Consider the following 20,728-nt stretch of genomic DNA (forward strand, 5'->3'; position numbering starts at 1 on the left):
AAACACAGTCAGAGCAGCCTTAGCCCAGATGTCCATTCTGAGTAGCCCTTTCCCTCCCAGGAGCACTCGAGTCCTTCTTGGGAAGAAGATGCGCAAGATGAAAACCCACCTTGCAAAGATCTGTTCTTGCCACAATTTTCTACCTTAGCGTTTAAGCCTCCCTTTGCAGTCTGCACACAGCAAGACATGTCTGCTTTAGCCAAAGCCAAGAAAGCAGCTGCAGGCAGTGTAAAGTTACCCTTTACCAGCCACTCACCTGGTCTGGAAGAGGCTGCACACACTTCACCTCCACCCCCTACCAGCCTTAGACCCAACCCTATGGGCAACCAGCAATTCTAAGATCTACTAAATCCTAGATTACTACTTAACAGATATTTAAAAGTGAGGATCAACCAAAGTAAAATAGACTTGGAACTTGGGGGACAGCAGTTGTAAAAATCTCATTTCTTTTTCAAACATATGACTATGTTGTTTAAATTGAACCTGGCTCTCTGTAAGGTCTGTTGATCACCATAATAGCCCTGAGGAAGATAGGTCTAAGTGCTTGCAAATTGAGTAAGGAGTCTCGGGCCATACATACATGAGTTCTTTACCATCCTCATCAATTTATGTTTACATAAATTGTTTATATGTGGCAGTGACCAGATTAGCTATTTGGAAAGAACTCTGCCTGTGGATGCACTTATTCCAAAATAAAAGCCACTATGCTTTTCTAAATTAAGTGCACTTGTAGGTAGAGAATGATTATTCTGAATATCATAACAAAGACAGTCATTTCATTCCCAAGTAGGCCATTGAGCAGAAATATTTTAAGGCACAGATGAAGTCACAGAGTTAACAACCAATTTTGTTTTCAATCCATTGTTTTCTTGGAAAGGGTGTGCCAGTGCAAGGCAGGAGTCAGAGATTCCTTTCAGTTCCCCGGAGTCAATGTACAGGATTTATTGTGGTCTGTGTCTCTCTTGTGGAGGAAGGAATGCCTGGCAGCCAGAAGAGAAGGTCTGGCACAAGAACATACATAATTTCATTTTACCTGATGCTGTCTATTTAACTTTCATCAGAAATGGGACAGTTGTTGGCCTAAACTTGCATTTTCACTGAAGCTTCCTTCTGCTTTTCTTCTCCAAACATTCATGCCTGCTGTGGCACAGAAAAGAAAAATATGGCAGCAACCATACTTGACATACATGACAGAGTACAATGCCATGGGAATCCCAGCATCAGGCCCTCACAGTGGGGCCTGATATTTCTGCTACCAGAAAGTTTTCAATAACTTCAAATGAGTATTTTTGGGGTAAGTATTTTTTTTTGGAAGGGTGGAGGTAAGAATTCTCCTCATGTTATCTCATATTGCAGAAACAGAGACTTGATGGGTACTACATTATCCTTCTTGGACTTCAATCATTCCCAAAGATTCAAGATGAACTCTGCCTGCCCAGGCACCAGAGTCAATGCCCCAGCGAATTTCTTCATATCTAAGGGATATGCAGGATGTGTACTCGCATGCCCTTGCTGCCTCTCAGCTCCAGCTGAGAGTTTTGCTTTAGGAACCTGTACCTCCAGTATTGCAATATCTTTCTCAGTCTCTGTCATCAAGAGTTTAAATACAGTTCAGATCAGTGTTAGTGGCCCAGCTCCAAATGAGGAGAATTGCTGCAATTCGTTATCTTGACAAATTAACTGGTCTGAGGCAATTCCTTTTTGAGAGAGATAAAATTACCTAACTCTTGAACTCTAGCCTTGCTCCAATGCTATGGCATAGTTATGCACCTGCTCAAAAAGTGTGGATACTACTTTCTCGTCCATAAACACATTTCCTGCACTAGGAGCTGATTTAAAAATTAAAAAAGGCTTTCTGATGTGCTAAGGTGGCTGGTTGCACAGGGGAGGGACAATATGGGAAACGCAGGGTCCTTGTCACCAAACAACAAGAGAAGGGGCTGGCACAGAGAGTGTTCTATCAGAGAAGCACATCACCAGTTGTCCCATCCTCTGTTTTGAGTCCAGCTTCCTGATCCAGTGGAAGAAGGTACCTTTCCTGCTCCCAATCTACCACTTAGAAAAGAGTAGCCCAGTCAGACCTAAACCAGATTTTTGGGGGGGAAAAAAATCGAAGGTGCTTTTTCCCTGGGATTTAGGCAAATATTTCTATTTCAATCCTTCAATCTTTATATAACTGGTGGAAAATTAGTTGCCATCAGCATTTCACTCCTGATGTGAACAGGAGCTGGTGCTCCTGGGAAGGCAGAGTGACCTCCAGCCTTGCCCTCACCTCCTGACCTGGAGGACCAGCTCTCTTCTGCCTTTTCTAGCAAGCAATGAAAATACATCCACAGTTACACATTGTTCTTCCAGCCCAGTGTGGGCAGATGCCACTTTTCATCCTCTTCCCTGTGGAAAGCAACTCCTTTTGCCCCTCAGCCATAGCTCACCTGTGGGCATCATCTTTCCTTGTAAAAGAGCTCGCAGATGCTGAAAGATATCCCTTAACCATTCATTTGGACCATTGCCTTTTGGAAACTGTTTAGGATAAAGCTGTCCAGCAGAAGGCTTGTGTTTGCCTAGCGCCTTTTTGTATGGACTTGGTGGCTGGGAGTTTCCTTGAGCTCCTCTTTGAACTCCAAGCCTTCAGCATCCAAAACATTTAACCCTCAATTTCTTTGCTGCTTTATCAGTTTGGCCAGCTTCCAGCTGGCAGCATTCATTTGCAGGCTCCCATTCTGCATCTCGTGCTTGCAGATTTGTCTTTTTCAATTAACCCCTTGAAATGGTTTTCTTCTCCCTGGAGCCTACCTGCCTCCGGTCTGGCCGGCACTTCTCCCTGCTCTGGATGTCTGAAGGGCAGAAGGCAGGATGGGGGAGCTGGGTCCCTGGGCTGGAAGTGCCAAGCAGAGGGTGTGCCCCATGCACGGGCGTCACGGGGAGCAGCTGAAGGAACACGCAGGTTCGGCACTGCCGGCTTTGCCCGTTGTGGGTTGGGGCTTGCAATGCCAGAGGCGCTTTTGCCTCTGAGGAGTTTCTGGAGCATCACTTATGAATAATGAGATCTTCCCTGAATGCTTTCGCTGGGATGCTCGGGAGCACACGCGCCCACATTTCCACTGCTGCAGCCTTCACCCCAAGCAATGGGGGAGTCTCTGCTCGTCAGCAGCTTTTCCACAGCTTTGTTTTAGAACAGCTATTTCTAGAGAATCACCTAAAATGGGGGAAAAAATTAAAGTAAAAAAAACTTTAAAAAAAGAAAAAAAATAAAGACCGTGTCTAAAGCAGCACTTACCAAAGACATTGCCAAGTCTGCAGGACTGTCCTCCTGTGCCTGCTGTAATTACTGAGCAGTAGCAGCCATGGGTTGCTCATCCTGGCACTCCAGCTGGTTCACAACATCCACGGGGAGGGGGGAAGCGCTCACCCACTGCCAGGATTGCCCGGCAGACTTCGCACGGGCTGGGAAACCCGATAACATCTAGAGGTGCAGCATCTCTATTGCTGAGACACCAGTCAAGCCTTTGAAGTGAGACAGCCTGGAATTGAAGCAAATCCTTAGTTGTTCAGTCTCTTCCAGATGGAGACTCATCATGGCTTGGTACTACCACATCTGGATCACCCTGTAAGACACACCTTCTTTTTTCTTTTTTTTTTCCCTTCCTTTTTTTTAATTAATTAATATTGGCACTGCTGGGGTAGTTCCTAAGGAATCTGATTACTTAGGCTCCAGGGAGATATAAAATTAACTATTCAGGCTGTAAAGCGGTTAGCTTAATTTTGTGTATGATTCTAGCAGAGCAACAAGTAGGAGAGATGGAAATCTCAGCCAATGCTGGTAAAGACTCAGCATTTCCATTCACAGAAAGTTTTACAGCCAGGTTTCACAGCAAGCTGCAGAAAACTGCTAAGTGAAGTGTAACTGTCTACACTATGAAAAAAAAATCCCAACAAAGCAGTTGTTTATAAATGTTAGCTACTTTGGTTTGATCACGTAAATTTTATATTAATTCTTGAATTTCCTGGCACACTCACTAGAACAGTTTTGCTGCTGCTAATGTCCTTACTACCCAGCTAGTGAAATAATGACATGTTATGCTACCTTTAAGGATTGATTCTACTGTTAGTGATTGAAGTGCCGTATCTTCTCAGGCATCAAATTGTTAAACAATGTGAGAACTGTGAGATATTCAGGTTTAATTTCAGGAATAATCTTATCCAGATCTCTAAGCAGTAACAGCTGTTCTCTATGAGTTTGGGAAGCACTAAAAAACCCATATTTTGACCAATTTGTGTTTGCAAACATGACAGCCTTGGAAATTAACAAAGCAACACAAAAATAATCTAAAAATAAAAATCCATGGAAAACTAGCCCAGAAGAAGCAAACAAGTTTAAATTTTTCCATGCTCACAAACAAAGCTCTGTGGTTTCCCTGCAGGAATTTGTTGAAATGAAATAATTTTATTAGAATATGTTTATTTAGAAAGATGTTTTCAGGAGAACAATTGTAGCCAGAAAAAAGAGCTGACCACACTCAAATCAGCAATGAAAGTTCCCACTGATTTTGATACCAGAAGAATTTAATGCAGTGGCTTTAAAAATAACTTCATGTAGTTTGAGAAAACCTGGGATAGAATTAAGTTACCACAACTTGATAATGTGTGAAATCATGCTCAATCTCATGCCTTCTGCAGCAGTTATTTGCCTTTTAAAAAATCCCCAAAACCTCATAAAATCATGAGAGCTTGTATTCAACAAGTAAAAACAACCATTTAAATTTTTTAAAAGTTACTGCATTATAAGAGGAGATATGAACTTATTTACACAGAATTAGCTATTAGACTAAAAAAAAAGGGATTTGTTTAAATGCCTAAAAGAAAGAAAGTATGATTGTTAGTAAACTCTACTGGTTTACAGCACTCACTTGGATTAACTATTTGCATTTCTTCAGACCCTTGATTTGTTTATCTTGGAAAAATGCTATTCTTTACCTCTTTTGTTGTTTAGTATAACAGCAATGTGGCTGAAGTCTGTGTGGTTCACTGGGAGTTCATTGGGATATATTTGCAATTCCTGAAGCAAAAAAAAAGATATTTTATCTTTAGAAGGAGTTACATTTTTTGAACTTACAGAATTTTTCAGAGATCAGCATGAAGAGTTCTGATTAAATGCTTGCTTCAGCGTTTTAAAGGCTTCTTGTGTCCCTGTTGCCTAAGGAGGTCGTGCACGAGGATTGCTCTGTAAACATCAGATTGTACAGAATTGGCTCTGCACACCATGCCAGGCACACAAACAGGAAGTCAAATGGCTTATCTCTCACTTATCAACTAGTTTATTTTTCACGCCCAAAAAAGGCTGCTACAAGAGCAGCTGCTACTTTGTAAATAATTTAATGGCTGCTGTTAAGTAGAGCTGTCAATTTTGCAAACAATATTAAAAGGAGATTTTCATTTTACCACGGATTTACACGTTTTGAAATACATTTTTATCCCTGAAAGTCCAGTGGAAAATCCTGGAGAATGGAAACAGCTTCCGATTTGCAGACACAGATTCAAAAGAGAATAGATATGGTTAAATAATGACAGATGTGTGAGCAGGCAAGGCGTGATATCTCATCACCTGCATGCATTACCTAGAGAGCATCCTGCTCATTAAAGCGTAGGAAAACTTTCAGTGGGCTTGTAAAGAAAGGTATTTAGTTCTTTCAGACAGGCGTGAGATGTAGCAATAGCAATTACCACCGAATTTTGGAAGTGCAGAATATGCATTGTGTCAGTGTATGGTTCGGTGTGCACAATGCTATCCCAATACTGATCACGACAAATGGGATTTTTTTAGAATATTTTTTAACACAAAAGAATTATTGCATCTGGTAAATTACTTTAGTGATGAAACCACAACATTAGCACAATACCAACTCTCAAATTTTTGAAATTCAAATTCAGATTGAAATCCCCAGATCTTAACATGTTAAGCAAATAGTAGTTTAGAGTTCAAACAGGATGAGTTTATTGTGCAGTAAGGCAATGGAATATCTCGGATTGCCTGAATACAAAATCTCAGGCAAAACTTATGATCTCTCCAGTTCTAGCACAAGGTCAGGTCTCTATCAAGCACCAAACCCTAGCCAGGGCCCTCATCTAGATATGAGGACTACCACCCTCTCCCAGATCTGTGGCGTTGTTGCCAAAATCCTTCCCTTTCTAATTAAAAGTGGGATGTGCTGCCTCCAGTTTGGGAAGGGCTGTGTTGTTTAAACAGTGTTCCTTGCGCATTTGTTTTCCCTGCTTTCTCACTTCTCACAGGGAGCAGAGTCCATGTCCCACAACAAAAATATTTATTTCTTTACTCTATAACTCATATCTGATGGTTTTGTGGCTTTGAACCACTCCTGACATCCACACTGCAGCTGTATCCCCAGACCACAGTAGGTTCATTGAGGTCAGTTCCAGATATTTATTTTAGATATGAAAGTGCAGAGAAATCTCTTTGCACTCCTGTGGGTAAGAACCCTGCTCTTCCCCTGGTTTGTGCTCGCAGATGACAGACTGCTCTGTTTTCCATGAGGTTCCCATGGATCCAGTAACATTATTTAAAAAGTTGTACCTGTGATACATCCACAGCACAGAAGTATCAAAGTCACTGGCCATGCTATAATTAATTGCTCATAGCATTCATATATTAGAAATATGGCACACAAGAACTCTCTACATCCAAACTAGCCCACTCCACATTAAAAAACTACTGGGTACCATCTGGAGAATGTGCATGAGTTATGCTGAAGTGATTGGTGTGAGGACTGGGTTTTACTCAGCACTGGTTCTCAGCAGGGGCAAGAGAACACAGATCAGTAGTGTGATGGAAAGAGATCAAGAAAAAGTTGATCCAATTCTAATTAGTTTTTTTCCTCAATACATACTCCTCTTTCAGCATCTCTTGGGGTTTTATGTGCTGAAATGTCCCCACTCCTTGGAGCTGGGTCAGCCTCAGGAGTGGTAGCTCAGGAGAAGTCATGCACATCTTTTATATTGATGAAAGTTTGTAGCTTTAAGGGGGTAAGTTATGTAGGCTTAGATGTTACTGAGTAAGTGGAAAAAGAAAAAAAGAGAAAAGAAAAATTAATTACAGATGCTTGACTCACACTGTACATCTGAACTTTGACATTTTGCAAATTCAAAGGTTTAACATTATGTTTCTTAACAAACTCTGGCCAAGTGAAGAGGGAGGCTCTTCAGGACCAAAGGCTCAGTGCCAGGTGGGAGCACAGCAGTGAGAGCTGTATTCCCAAGCAGAGCTTGTCAAAAGTTTGTGCCACAAGACTTGCAGTGGATTTTGCTTATTTTTTTCCCATCAACAGGAATTTTGTTTAAGCCCTTTCCCAGAGTTCTTGATGTATATGAAAAGCAGCTTCTCATGAATGTTTATAAGTTCTTGATACTTATTCTTCTTCTCTTGGCTTCTCATTCTGCCAGCCTCCACGAGGATCTCCAGAGAAAGCTGCCTTACTTGCCCTGGATTTGAGTTTCTGGAATGTAAAGCATTGTCTGTACGGTTGTTTTCGCCTCTGCTTTTATTTATGTTTGGATTTTTTTTTATTCAAGATGGAGGAGAAATTGCATCAGTGCTGGTTTAGCACCTTTATTTATTGTAGTGTGGTGTGCATGCTTGAGGTGTGCTGCCTTCAACTGAGTTGGCCATTTTCAGCCATTCCCCACATTGTACCACATGTGGGAACCAGCAGCACAGACAGACAACACCGGCGACCTGGGAAAGACAAACCTTGCCACACTTCAGCCTCCCTCACACCGCAGATGCCAGTAATACTTAGGTGGCATGAAGAGTAAGAATAGTCCACAGCAATCCCACGGCATTGGATTTTTAGGACTCAGAGGTTCAGAAACACTTACGAGGAGATTTGCCCTCCTAAGCCAGTAAGCATCCTAGCTCTCCAGACGAAATGTAAACCAACAGCGTGGCAACACCCACCAGAGTGTTACATCCTCCCCACTGCCCAAGGTGCCACCGTGGGTATCATGCAGATTAGCTTATACAGGATCCAGGAAGGCAGAGAACAAGGAGAGAAGAACAGGATTAGAAGAGGAAAAAATGAAAAAGGGTCTTACAGTTTTGAGGAAAATCTTTTAAAGTCTTTATCTGCAACAGGATTTTATTTTTCCTTAATCCAAACTCTGCTAGCCTGTGGTTTGATTAAAAATTTTATTTATTTATTTTAAGTCTCACACCTAGAATATGCAATTCCTCCTCTATACTTTTAAGTGGTTCAGATTTTTTTTTTTTTAATTTTCTTTACTGCAGGGCTCAGACTGAAGTTTGTGAATTAGATGCCCATGCTTCACATACTGAAGACTTCACACCTTGATTGTGAACCAAAATATTTTAAAACAAAGCTAAGGAAAGTCTTTGTTTTTAAAGGAAGGAGTTATACATGCCCCTCTGGGGAACTGGTCCAATTGATAAGACTTTGATCCCTATGGCAACAGGGATCCCTATGGCAGACAGCTGGACCTTCTGTAGGTGACTATTTAGAGAAGGCATTTCCTCCTTGTTAGCTACAGCCAATACACACTCAGTCTCTGTCTTTTAAAAACACTTGAACCTGTTTCTGCTGCTGGTCATTGACTACTTGGCCACCTTTTCAAGGGAAAAGCCAAGGGTGAAAGCTGTGGAAGCATGTGGGTTTCCATTCAGTTTGATCCCTTGCAAAAGAGGACATCTTGTCCTTATGGGCATCCAAGGCAAACGGTTGGCAGCTTGATTGGTACTTACAGATGAAGTAAGTGTGATACCATATCTTGATTCATCTTAACAGAACTTCTGGGGAAGTCAGATGAAGAAGACCCATCTTGTGAAGCTTTCACTGACCAATCTGCAGAGCACGGAGGAGGGTGCAACCCGCCTGCTCCCGGCCCTGCCAGCAGATCACCAGTGCAGAGCTGTTCCCACAGGTGAGTTGTGGATGGTTTTGAAATCTATGTTTGATATTCTGACCCTTCCTGACAACTTCAGTTGTTGTCTGCATCATGACTGTAAGCACAATAAAACATTAACAGGCTAGGAACTAAGACAAACCTGGAAGCCCAGAGGACATGGCATAGACACAAAGAAATCTCCAGAAACATAGATACTTTGCAAGCTTCTAACACACACTAGCACAACCATTTTCAAATTAAATCATTAGGGCAAAGGCAGCCTTGCTTGTTGAATGTGGAGAAAAGAGAAATACAGCAATGGAAATGCAGCAAATTAACATTTGCAGGTGGTGAACAGAACTTTTGAAAACAGCACATCATTAGCCTGTAATCAAAATCCCTGGGAAGATCTTTTGAAAGTGTCCTTCTTCTGAAACTGATTAAAAACCTTGAACTTAGCTATGAGAGAAACAACAGTTCTGATAACTGGAATATTTTTCCAACACTTTTGTTGCTAGTGAACCTGCACACCACCTTGCAAGGCGTAGGAAGTTAGAAAGGAACAGCTCTTCTGCAAAGATTCAAAAAGCAGTTGTTTCTGTTATTTTTCTTTGTGCATTCTTGATAGGAAAGAAAAAAACAGTTTTTGTTCCCCATGAGTATATAAATGTGCACTATGTCGACTTATTTTTATTTTCTATGCCTACTGTGTGTAGGAATGTTTTTAGTAAATCTGGTGTGAGTATGACGTTGAGGTTACACATTACATTCATCCCAGCCATTTATACATAGCTCTGCTGAACACACAGTTCATGTGGGCAAAACACACATTTCCCTCTCTTTCTGGAAATCTGTATGTTAGCTGGTTTTCTGTCTTCCCTCACATGGGGACATTGAACTTTTTCAGTCTTTAGTTTTATATTCATTTTACCAGCTGCACACCACAAGTGAAGTATTTATTTTATACATTGCCTACAACTTTTAGGCTACAGGACACACTCAAAAGTTTTCAGAGCTATCTAATGGGTTTGGAGGTGGGCCTGACTTTAAAAATACAGTGCACAGTTATTCCTTCTTGACTCTTAGGATGAAGATACCACTGTACTGATGTGGGCAAATTATAAAGACAGTCTCCATGCTGGAGGTTGCACTGTCTCCAGAGGGCTCTCCAAGTGCTCCAATAAAAGGAGCTCCTTTAGCAGCGCACCAGAGCCGAGGCTAATCCCAACACGCCTCTGATCCCAAGGTATAAACACGCTGTCCTCCCTCCCTTCCGCTCACCTTTTTCCTTTTGGAGGTTGCTATGACTCACACATCTCTGGCAGTCCCACGTCTGCCTTCATCAGGCATCTTGGGAGAGAGGCTGAGAGCTCAACTCTGCCCCAACTCCTGGGCTCCCCACGTGACCACGTTTGCCTGCACGTACCCAGGTGGGTCACCATACGTTCCTGAGCCTCAGGAGTGGTTCCCTGCAATTGCCAGAGCTGCATAAACTGCTGGGATTTCCCAAGGCTTTTGGTTGGAGAGCACAAAGCAGGCTCCCACCCATGCACCAGCTCGTCCGCCTGCGGACACCTGGAGATGCTGCTGACCTCCACTGGGAGAGGCTGGAGATTTTGGTGACCACTTACAATGCTGTGGAAGAAAACTTCTCACAGCTCTCCTGGCTGGCCACAGCTGCTTGAAGCCTGCCAACAAGAATTTAGGTTTCGAAGGCACTCCCTGTGACAACATCAGCCAGCTTGGGAAGATCACCTGCTGAGGCACAGGTGACTCCAACAACTTCTTCCCTGTGCTTAAAGAAAGCCACACAAGCTTTCAAGCTTTTTTTCATGGTTACAAGCACCCAACTGTGGCTTGGTTTGCCTCCAGTTCTACAGATTTGCTCTTCTACAATGCATCTGCTACCAAGTCTCCATCAGACTTCACATGAAGAAATCTCTATAAAGAAAGGAAGTTTTAGTGTTGGGATCCTACATAAATAGGGCTGTTCTCTGTTCTGCAGTCCTTGCAGTGGTTCATCTCTCTCCAAATACCTCAGAATTACCAGAGGCTTCTGGGTTTGTAACTGGCTTCTTCTGGGTAGCAGTGGTTCTTTAAGTTCGTGTAAGAGAGCACACCTGGGCTTTACAGTTGTTCAGCAATAGCATCCAATGGCTGTTCTTTCTTCTTTCAGAGTCTCTTGTTGAGAGACTACCTGGACTTTGCATTTTGGTACCAGCTAGTCGCACCAATTACTCAATTACTGCATTTCTAATACAACCACCCGTCAGTCCTAGAGGCTGTCCCAAATCTGCATTTCCCTCAACTTTCTGGAAGCTCATCTCCAGCACATATTTCTTTCTTCCTTGTATTTCAGCTATTGTGACAGCTGAGGCATATCTCATGAGTTATGTCTAGGCTGAAGTCACAAGCAAGGCCCTATGAAGACTAGCAGAAAACACATTTCACTTGCCTAATAACCTTGTTTCTGATGCCCTTCAGGGAGTTTGAAATCTGCATATGTGTAGCTGAAGCCCAGTTTTCAGGCTGTTTGATTAAATGATCACTTCAACTTCACATCATCATCTCCTTTGCTTAACCAGGAAAGCCATAATCTGGCATGAAGACAGAGCCAGAAAATGGATGGAAAAGAAAAATAATCATTCATAACACAATCTCAAGAGTTTATTTCTTTAAAAACTTATTCTTTATTTAACTCCATGATGTTTTATGAAAGCAGCAGCAGTGTTGCTGCAAGTGGAGAACTGTAGTCAGCTTTCTGAGCTGTACACACACACACAAAGTTATGGGTAGTAAAGATTTCAGGACAACATTCCAAAAAAGCAGTGTTTCATTTGCTGCCTGTTTTCTTACACTCAAAAAGGACAGTTAAACACCACCAAGAATGCACAGTCCTGTGAATAATTTTATAAGATAAAGATCTCACCTCTGGCTTACATTTGGCATTCACCATTGCCTTCTTTCCTTCCAAGTGTCACCCATGTTTTAGCTTGGAAGCTCTTGTCTTCCCATTATTCTTGTTATCTGTTTATGAAAACATTTTGATCAGCATAACCCTGCAGCAGAAGCCTGTACTTAAAGAAAGTATTTTGGATGCTGTTGTTCAGAGGACCAAGGTAGCATGCTGATCCTCTCAGCCACACAAAGGAGCTGATTGACTGCCTGAGAGACAGCTCATTTCCGGATGAGTCAACCAATGAGTGCCTGTGACCATGTCAGAGTCTGGCACCAGAGTCACACAGAGTTGTGACTGCACTCACTCCTTTGCCACTGGCCTTGGTAGCTGTAGTGTGGATTTCCTCCCCATCAATTTGTCATTCTCTTTCCTTACCATAATGTGTTGTGGGCTTAAATATCTTCCATTTGTTGGCAGTGTCGGGATGTGTGTGAAGCTGGATTGGAGGGGCTTTTAAGCTCATTATCCATCTACCTAGTCCCCGTCCCCCAAACCAGAACTACTCCCATTTTAATTAGGCTGTCTATTATTTTAATACAAGTGATTAGGATGGAAGGAAAAAGTGCTTGTCATCACAGTGATTTTTATCATGAAACTTCCTTGTTGATCGTGTACTTAAAAATACACACACTCCTCCTTCTCTACAAAGTTTTTATTTAAGTTCATGAACATGTCTGTATATTTTGAATCTGTAGCATCGTTGACCAAACCTTAGGAAGTTCTAACACTGTTTTTCAGATGTGTATGTTGTTTATTAAATCAGCATAGAGAGAGGGAATTAGAGTTATCCCACAGCATCCCCTTTTGTGTGTCACATAAAAAGGAACATTAAATAGATTTCTTACTCCTACTTCACTGTTCTGTGCAATTAAACTAAACATTCATCACCATTATGGCTTCCACCTTTTGCAAAGGTTATCTTTAACCAGGAAGCAAACCCAGACTTAAAATAGCAGGAATATTGGTTGAGGGACAATGTCTGCCATGTCCAGGTGTAATCCTACCAGCGGCTCTATCTGCCTAAGCAGTTTTCAGTTCCAAGTTAACTCTATTAATAGGTGTGATACAGGAATGTGGCAATGTGGTGGAGGAAATTCATGTCAGAAGTGGGATCCAGCAGCTCAGCTGGATCCAGTGCTGTTCCTGCCTGGTTGCTGCAGCCTTCCCTCTCTTTCCTTCTCTTCTTTCTCATTCTTTGCCACTGCTCAGCCCAGGAGTTTCATATGCCTTGAGAATGCAACAGCAGGCAGATGTAGATGGCTGTGTGCAAAGTTGCACTCCCAATTTCTACATCTGTAAAACTGAGATAATGCATTACCGAATTCAGAGGGGCAAATTAATCAGTCAGTGTGCATACTGCACCTTGAAAACACAAAATTAACTCTTCTTAGCCCGTAAGTGCTCAAGATGCATCAAGGTGTGCTCCATGGCCTCTTGATTCCAGACAAAGGTCCTCTTGATTAAATTAGATTGCTAATGTATTAACGCATTAGCACACTTGAAGAAAGAAAAGTTTGAAAAAGCAATTTGGCTTCATCACATGAATGGCGTGTATACTTAATGGAAATTTTTCCAGCATTCACAAAACAAAGAAAAATCAATAAAATGTCTGCCAACTGTTCCACTGAAAACATTTTATAATCTATAGCACCAAGAATCCTGAGCCAAGATAAACCAGTGTTGCTGACAGAAAATGCTGACAATTATTTTACATTGATTCAACTTGGCCCAGCCCAGACTGACCTTGTTTATTCATCTCAGTCTCTTAATTCATATTAAATTGGCATCAAAATGGGACATGTGGCATGTGGGCTGAAGACCCATTTCTGTATCTTAGACTCAGACAAATGTAGTGCATTGAGTACTTCCAGTGCCTTGAGCTCTTAGGTAGATTTATATGCATTAGACAGAACTGGTTAAGTTCCTTTTATCCCCACTGGGCTTTTCATGTCTGTTGACTGTAAAACTAGAAGCTCAGTAGAGGTAACATCTTCTAAGCCTTTGGATATACATTAAATCCTCCCAGTACTGGTCAATTTTAAAGACACATCCAAAGAGGATGGAGTGGTTTAAACTCTTTTACAATATAAAAATAGAAGGGTTATGGCAATTTGGCAGCCAAAAAAGCAATTTGCAGGTCTCGGCAGAATCCAAGGCTGTGTGTAAGAAAGCTGATCAAGACACTACGGAGGAGATAATGGGTTGAAGAGCAGAAGAATCCCCTGCTTTTGCAACCAGCATAATCTGGTCTCCAATGAAGTTTCTTAGTTTCTTATACAGAACCGATAAAGCTTAGTGTGATGGGAGAGTTGCATTACTGCAGCTTAAAAATGTGTTGAGAAAGCTGATGAAGAGAAGTGGTTTTAGTTGCTTTACATGTGCCCAGATGCTTGCATAGCTGTCTTCCAGCAGGTAGTGGGAAGACAAAGGCATGGGGAAAATCTCTGTTTTTTTTTTTTTTAATTATTTATATTCTCATCAGTAATAAAGGGCTTTTTATGCCTGGAATGTATTATTTTTATTATCAAAGCTGAGTGAGATTTTGCACTGTGGCAGTGAAGAAATTGGGTGCTGCACAAAAGCATTCACATTTTTATTCTCACAGCTGCACCACTGTCATACCTGAAAGCCACCGTGAGTAAAACACTGCTTGAGGTCAAACATTACTACATCCACAGAGGAGGAAAAGCTACCCAAATTATGAGAATCCTCCCAAAAGAGTTCCCCTAGTTTGCCTGGCACTGGATGTTTAGTTTATTTTCTCTACTTGACTCGTTCCTGATGGAAAGCAATGCTCCCTTGGACTTCACTGAGCGCTTGGCAGGTTGTGGATGGCAGGACAATAAGTCAGCAAGCCAAGATGGCACAATGTGGCCTCCAGGTTTCCAGTTCCACAGCACTGGGAATGGATTGCCTTTCCACATGCCTGTGTAAGCAGAGATTAATGATGGCTGAAGAAACCAAGACTAGCAAAACCCCAAAAAAACCAAAAAAAACCCCCCACCCCCCCCACCCACAAAAAAATTCATCTGCATTCCCATAACCCATAGCTGATGCTTTCCTCCCTGCACCTCCTTCACAACTTGATTTCACTGATAGGAAAGTGGTGTAGGGACAAAAATTTTAGAAAAATCAGTGCTGTTTCTTGGGTTTAATATCCTCCTCTCCTGGCATCTGCCCAACTTCCTCCGTGCAGGGCTGCCAGCAGTACCTGGTGTCTGCTATGTGTGTTGCACATCCCCAGCCTGTCCTGCTTAACAAAACTGTAATTGCTCAAAAAACACCAGCTTTATACCTCATCTTTGAATGACAGGACAGTGCTGGAGCGGCTACACGGCCAAATAAGCAATCCTACTGACGCTCAGTCAACAAACCTACTGGCATCTGATAGAAAAGAGCTGCAGTCTGTAGCCAGGAAATTACACAGGCTGCTGTATACTTGAAAAGATAGCAAACAAACAGAACAGCTTTGCTCTGCTCTGCAGTGTCTCCCCAGCTCTACAGTCATTGCTCCCTCCCCATCTATCACTTCTGTTTTTCCAAGACCCACCAGTGGCAGACAGGCAGAGGACACTGATCCTGGAGCAGATGGCCGCACCACGTCCCTGATCAAGAAAACCTTTCCCAGCAGCCAGGAAGGTAAGTGAACAAGTCTTTTTCAAATATGCACAGGAGGATGAAGCTAGAAGTATTGGTAATTCATTTGGGTCTGGGAGAAAAAACAAGGTTTTGCAGCATGAGCTCGGTTTGTGTATTCCTAGCGGGGAAAGGCAGGAGGACTCAGCTACTGGCTCATGGAAAGTAGAGTAAGTCAGCCAATCACCTGAATCTCCTTATCTTGCAGCGGTATCCCTGATTTAACACAAACAGGCAGGGTTTGTTCCTCACAGCAGTTGTGGCTCTGCTACTCTGTGCAGGAGGAAGCAACAGCAGGGCCTCCCCACTTCCATACCATGGGAAGCGGCAGTGCACATGGTTCCTGTGGGGCTCTGGAGGAAGCAAAGGCAGCTGCCTTGCTTTGACAGTGCTTGGCATTCCCATCACAGCAGAGCCCAGGGAATACAGCAGTCCAGCAGAGGAGCAGTCCAACACAAGAGGGTCATGGTTAAAGAACTGTCTTGTGAAGGCAGCCCGGTAGGGACAGGTCGGAGTGTTTGCACAAGGGGCAAGACAAAAACTTCTGTCTCCTGCCCTGTCTGGGTGTCCCATTGCTGTACTGACAGGTAGGTAGGAATGGAGCCAGTCTCAGGCACGGGAGGCCAGGTGATTCCTACAGCCACAGCTGAAAGAGAGAATTTCAAACAAGCCAGTTATGGACACACTTCCACCTTGCAGTGAAGCTGAACTAACAGCTTGCCACCACCACAAATGGGACAGTCCTGCTGCCCCCTTGCCACCTCCTTCCACACACATTCTCAGGACCATGCAGGGAGCTGACAGCACATTAGCTCAACCCAAAAAAAATGTTAGTTTTCTTTCCCATGGGCTTTTGTCCATCCCATAAACCAACCTGCCCTGTGTGGGGATTAGAAGACACCACAGACAGCACCAAGCGAGGGGCAGAAGGACACTGCCTGCAGCAGGACTTCTTTTTGATGTTGGCAGCTGTTAATTCAGCTCAAGCTGTAACATGAAGCTTCATTCTGAAGCAGCTCCTGCAGCAAGCTGGCAGCACACAGCCCTTCCAAGACAGAAGGCAAGCACTCAGGCAGGCAGCCCATGCCAAGCCCCACCACCCCAAGGCTGCCCCGCTGCAAGGAGAGAGGTGTCCTGCAGCTACAACTGTCCCAGGCTGCCCATCCCAGTCCTGCAGCAGCTCTCCACCGAGCTGGGACTACATGGGATCCCTGATCTGCTGCTGGCCTTGCATCTCCACACTGCCTCATCCACAAAAATCATGGTTGCTTTAACTTGTTGTGGTGTTTGAGGGAATATACATATCCTACGTGTATAGACTTGTATAACCAATATATTAAGTATTTTAAGTCATCCATTCAATAACATGATATAAAATAGCTTTGTTTTATCAAAAGAAAGTTAAAGTTACATAATACCTCTGTTTGTTTAGGTTTTTCAGTGAGTTAAATGGAACGTAAATAACATTGTGGGTGTTTTTGTTGGTTTTTTTTTTTTTAAGGAAATATGAGAGCCATTCCTTCAGAGCAGGTAACCCATTTCTGATTTATTATTTTATTTCTGCTTATTATTATTTACTCTATTTTGAAGCTTCCTGAAACTCCCCAAGCCTGTCCCTGCAAGCTGTCTGCCTGCAGGGCTCTTGCTGGAATTGGTAGAAATGCTCCCTTATGTTTCTGCTAGAGTAGGGCTTCACCTGCTGCTTTGTATTGAGCACAGCACATAAAAGTCACATCCTCCATTCACGTTTATCTAACAAGCTAACCAGCACTTGAACTGGCACTTCCAAGAGGGAGATTGCAGGGGAAAGGGATGAGAGGCTGCCCTATGATTTCAGTATAACCCTGAACTGGTTTAACTGCGAGGTGCTGCCAGCAGAGGTGGTCCATCCCTTCCCACACTGCCAGCCTCCAGGCCCGTGTCCCACTCCCTCTCCCACACTGGCTCGCATGCTTCCAGCCTGCAGGAAACTCACTGTGGGGGAGAGGAGAAGAAGACTTCCATGTGGGCAGGAAAACCCTACCCTGCCCCTCGTGTCCTTCCTCTGCCATGGGGATCTCAGGTGGTGGGGAGTCACTGGGGGTGTGCACAGAGTACAGATATATAGGGCCATATATAGGGCCAGCCTCTCTCCAGAGCTGGTGAGTCAGCAGCACGCAGTGCAAACAGGCTTCCTCAGTTCTACTTTAAAGGAAAAACTATAATAAAATATAACAAATGATAAAAAAATCTTGTGGCAGCATGGATGAAGGCACAAGAGTGGCTGTGTTTTAGCCTCCTCTCAATTACAATTCCTGTTTAAACTTTTATTTTTGAGGCCAAAGTATTCAGTGTTTGGCCTCAGTGCAAACAGATAACTTAAAAAAAAAAAAAAAAAAAAGGAAACACTTCAACCTTCCAGCAGAGCAGGATGGCACTTATTTATTTCTTTCATTACAAAACCAGCCTGTGCCAAGTAAAATTGTGCTCTAAGAGCTGTTCTACCAGTCCTGAAGCACTGAGAAAGAACACACAGTGGCCCCACCTCTGCAGCTTCCTGCGGGCCCCTGTGCGTTTGCACTGGGTGGAGGATGGGCACGGGCTGGGGACCAGGTGCCAGAGTTCACCACGTTAGGGTCACACCAGAGGGAAATCCTCATCTCACAGGACCTGTCCGTTGGCCTTTGGGTGATTTTGGTGGCCTCAGGACACAGAGTGAAGTAAAGCACAGCAGCAGTGATGATCTGGAGACATTGGGGGGATCCCTGGGCTTGCAGCTGGGTTAGCAGCAGTTAACTGTTCCTTCCCCAAGCTCTGTGGAAGATCTCCTTGCCTTCGCATAAGCAGCTGAATTAATAAACTGAGAAGTTAATTTGGAATCTCTGGACTATAACAATGAAATCCACAAGCCCAAACATTCAAGGTGTATTAAGGAGAGTGATGCACAGAAGAAAGCTTTGCCATCACATCGTTAAGGACTTACCCAAGGGAGTGGTTAAAGCATTCTTTGGTTCCAAAAAGTTTCTGCAACTGAGTGGTCACTCTGGCTAAAAACTGGTGGGTCAAAGTGTGACCTGGGAGTAGGTGTTTTGATTTCAGCACACATCACAGAGCTACAGTAAATTCACGAATACAAGCCGCACTGAATATAAGCCGCATCACTGGGTGTTGGCAAACATTTTGGTTTTTGTCCATAGATAAGCCGCACCCGAATATAAGCCGCTTTGTCGTTCGCAGCGAGGACCCGCGTGCAATTAGTAACAGAACCGCGGGAGGGCGGGGTTTACTGGCTGAGCTAAGGCTGTGCAGGCTCGGCCCGCTAGGGGCTGCTGACGGGGCCAGGTGGCCCAGCCTGGTGCTGCCGCTCGGGGCTGGCCGCCGCTGACACTGGGCTCGGTCACCCCGGGTCGGCGCTGCCCCGCGGTGGCAGGCAGGGACGGAGCTTCCCCCGCTCCTACGGCAGCGGCGGCGGGCGGGGACGGAGCTTTCCCGCGCCCGTGGCGCCGGCGGTGGGCAGGGACGGAGTTTCCCCGCTCCTGCCGCGGCGGCGGCGGGCGGGGACAAAGCACCCCGTCAGCTCCCCGAGCCGCGGCAATGGCTGCGCGGGGCTCCCGTCGGCTCCCCGGGCCACAGCAATGGCTTGCGCGGGGCTCCTGTCGGCTCCCCGAGCCGCAGCAATGGCGGCGCGCGCTTCCCCCCCCTCCCTGGGCCGCAGCAATGGCGGCGCGCGCTTCCCCCCCCTCCCCGGGCCGCAGCAATGGCGGTGCGCGCTTCCCCCCCCCTCCCCGGGCCGCAGCAATGGCGGCGCGGGCTTCCCCCCCCCTCCCCGGGCCGCAGCAATGGCGGCGCGCGCTTCCCCCCCCCTCCCCGGGCCGCGGTAGGGGCGGCCTGGGTCCCCCCTCTCCTCCCCGGGCCGCAGCAATGGCGGCGCCGGGCCCCCCCCGTCTCTCCCCTGGGCTGTGGCAGAGGAGGAAAGAGAGCTCTCCCGCCTCTCTCCCCGCCCCCCGTGCTGCCTACAGGGAGCCAGGCTCCACCCGCGGTGCAACAGAGTAGCGATTTGTAACAATCGCAAAATGCCGACTTTGCAGCTGCTCGGCTCAGCACTCTGGCAGGCACTTCTGAGGTTGTATTAGCCGCTCCTGATTATTAGCCGCATTTCCGGTTTAGGAGCAAAATCTTAGTCAAATTGGTGCGGCTTGTATTCGTGAAATTACTGTACTTGTGCACAGGAAAATAGGGCACTTCCATCTGAGCGCTCTGGACCCAGAGAATGGGATGCAGAGGAAGATGGCTGGCAGGGTAAAGGGAGCCTGTAGTGCACACCGCGTTTTTGGAGAAGAACAGCCATCCACGTAACACTAACTTTATGCTTCTGAGAAAACATTCCCATCAACATTTTGTCCTGACTTTTAATGGCATGTGGAAACTCAGAAGTCTTGCAGTAGCTGGGTACCAGCACAGGAACCAGCACCCAGCAAATCAGAGCAGACCCTTCTAGCTGGGCCAACCCATGGCTTTAGTTCAACCCATCCCAAATCTACCATCAGCAGCTTTTCCCTGGACACCACCAGCAGCCTGCTGCATGATGGAGAACCCATTCCTGAGGTCTCACCTCCACTGCCGTGCTTCCCCGGGCTGGCACCCCCTGACACCACTTCCCGCATGTTGCTTCAGCGGGAGCTCACACAATACTGGGCTTGGTGCCACTCAAGGGGAGCACACCCAAAACCCGGCCCTTCTTGCACAGGCAATTCTGCAGGAAGATCCCTGCAGCTGTGAGCCGGAGGATTTGCCCTCCTTTGCCGGTTTGTTGGGGAAAACCTGGAGCCAAAGGTGACCTATTCCCAGCGCAAATGGCCACTGAGGCCTCGGCAGGGATGGATCTGGCATGGGCCTGTCTTCTGTGGGTGCATCACTGCCCGTGACCTCCTCACTTGCTGCTGCTTTCAGCTATGAGGAAGCTTCTCCTCCCTGAAACTGTAGAGATCGTGCAACAAGCTGTTCCCAGTGACCTGCCAGAGCAGCTGGCTGTCACACAGCCAAGCAGCGCTCAAGCTGTTGAACAGGATTTGTTATCTGGAGAAAAGCATTAGAAGTGGCTCAGAGGCAAGACTGTGCTACCATGGGGGTCCCCTGTGTCCCTCCAGCACCAGCCCAGGTCACTTGTGTCCTGCCTGCAGCCCTGTGGTGTGAGAATGACAGTAGGCAAGGGCTGCTGAGGTGTTCTCGTCTGACAGTCAG

The 20,728-nt window shown here is 45.1% G+C and overlaps 1 protein-coding gene across 3 annotated transcripts in view; it reads left to right on the top strand.

Moving 5' to 3' along the window:
* Nucleotides 1-20,728, top strand: part of LOC116993576 (WD repeat containing planar cell polarity effector) — a 157,939-nt gene that overhangs the window by 132,614 nt on the left and 4,597 nt on the right. For 2 of the 3 annotated variants that reach the window (XM_033054358.1, XM_033054360.1), the window contains exons 16-17: nucleotides 8,814-8,949; nucleotides 15,417-15,511. In XM_033054358.1, the coding sequence (XP_032910249.1) occupies nucleotides 8,814-8,949; nucleotides 15,417-15,511 (231 nt within the window). Of the gene's footprint in view, nucleotides 1-8,813; nucleotides 8,950-15,416; nucleotides 15,512-17,009; nucleotides 17,039-20,728 lie in introns of all 3 variants that reach the window. The other variant, XM_033054359.2, reaches the window with a different exon arrangement.

Source organism: Catharus ustulatus, chromosome 3 (genome assembly GCF_009819885.2).
Source record: "Catharus ustulatus isolate bCatUst1 chromosome 3, bCatUst1.pri.v2, whole genome shotgun sequence".
In the NCBI taxonomy this organism is placed as follows: domain Eukaryota; kingdom Metazoa; phylum Chordata; class Aves; order Passeriformes; family Turdidae; genus Catharus; species Catharus ustulatus.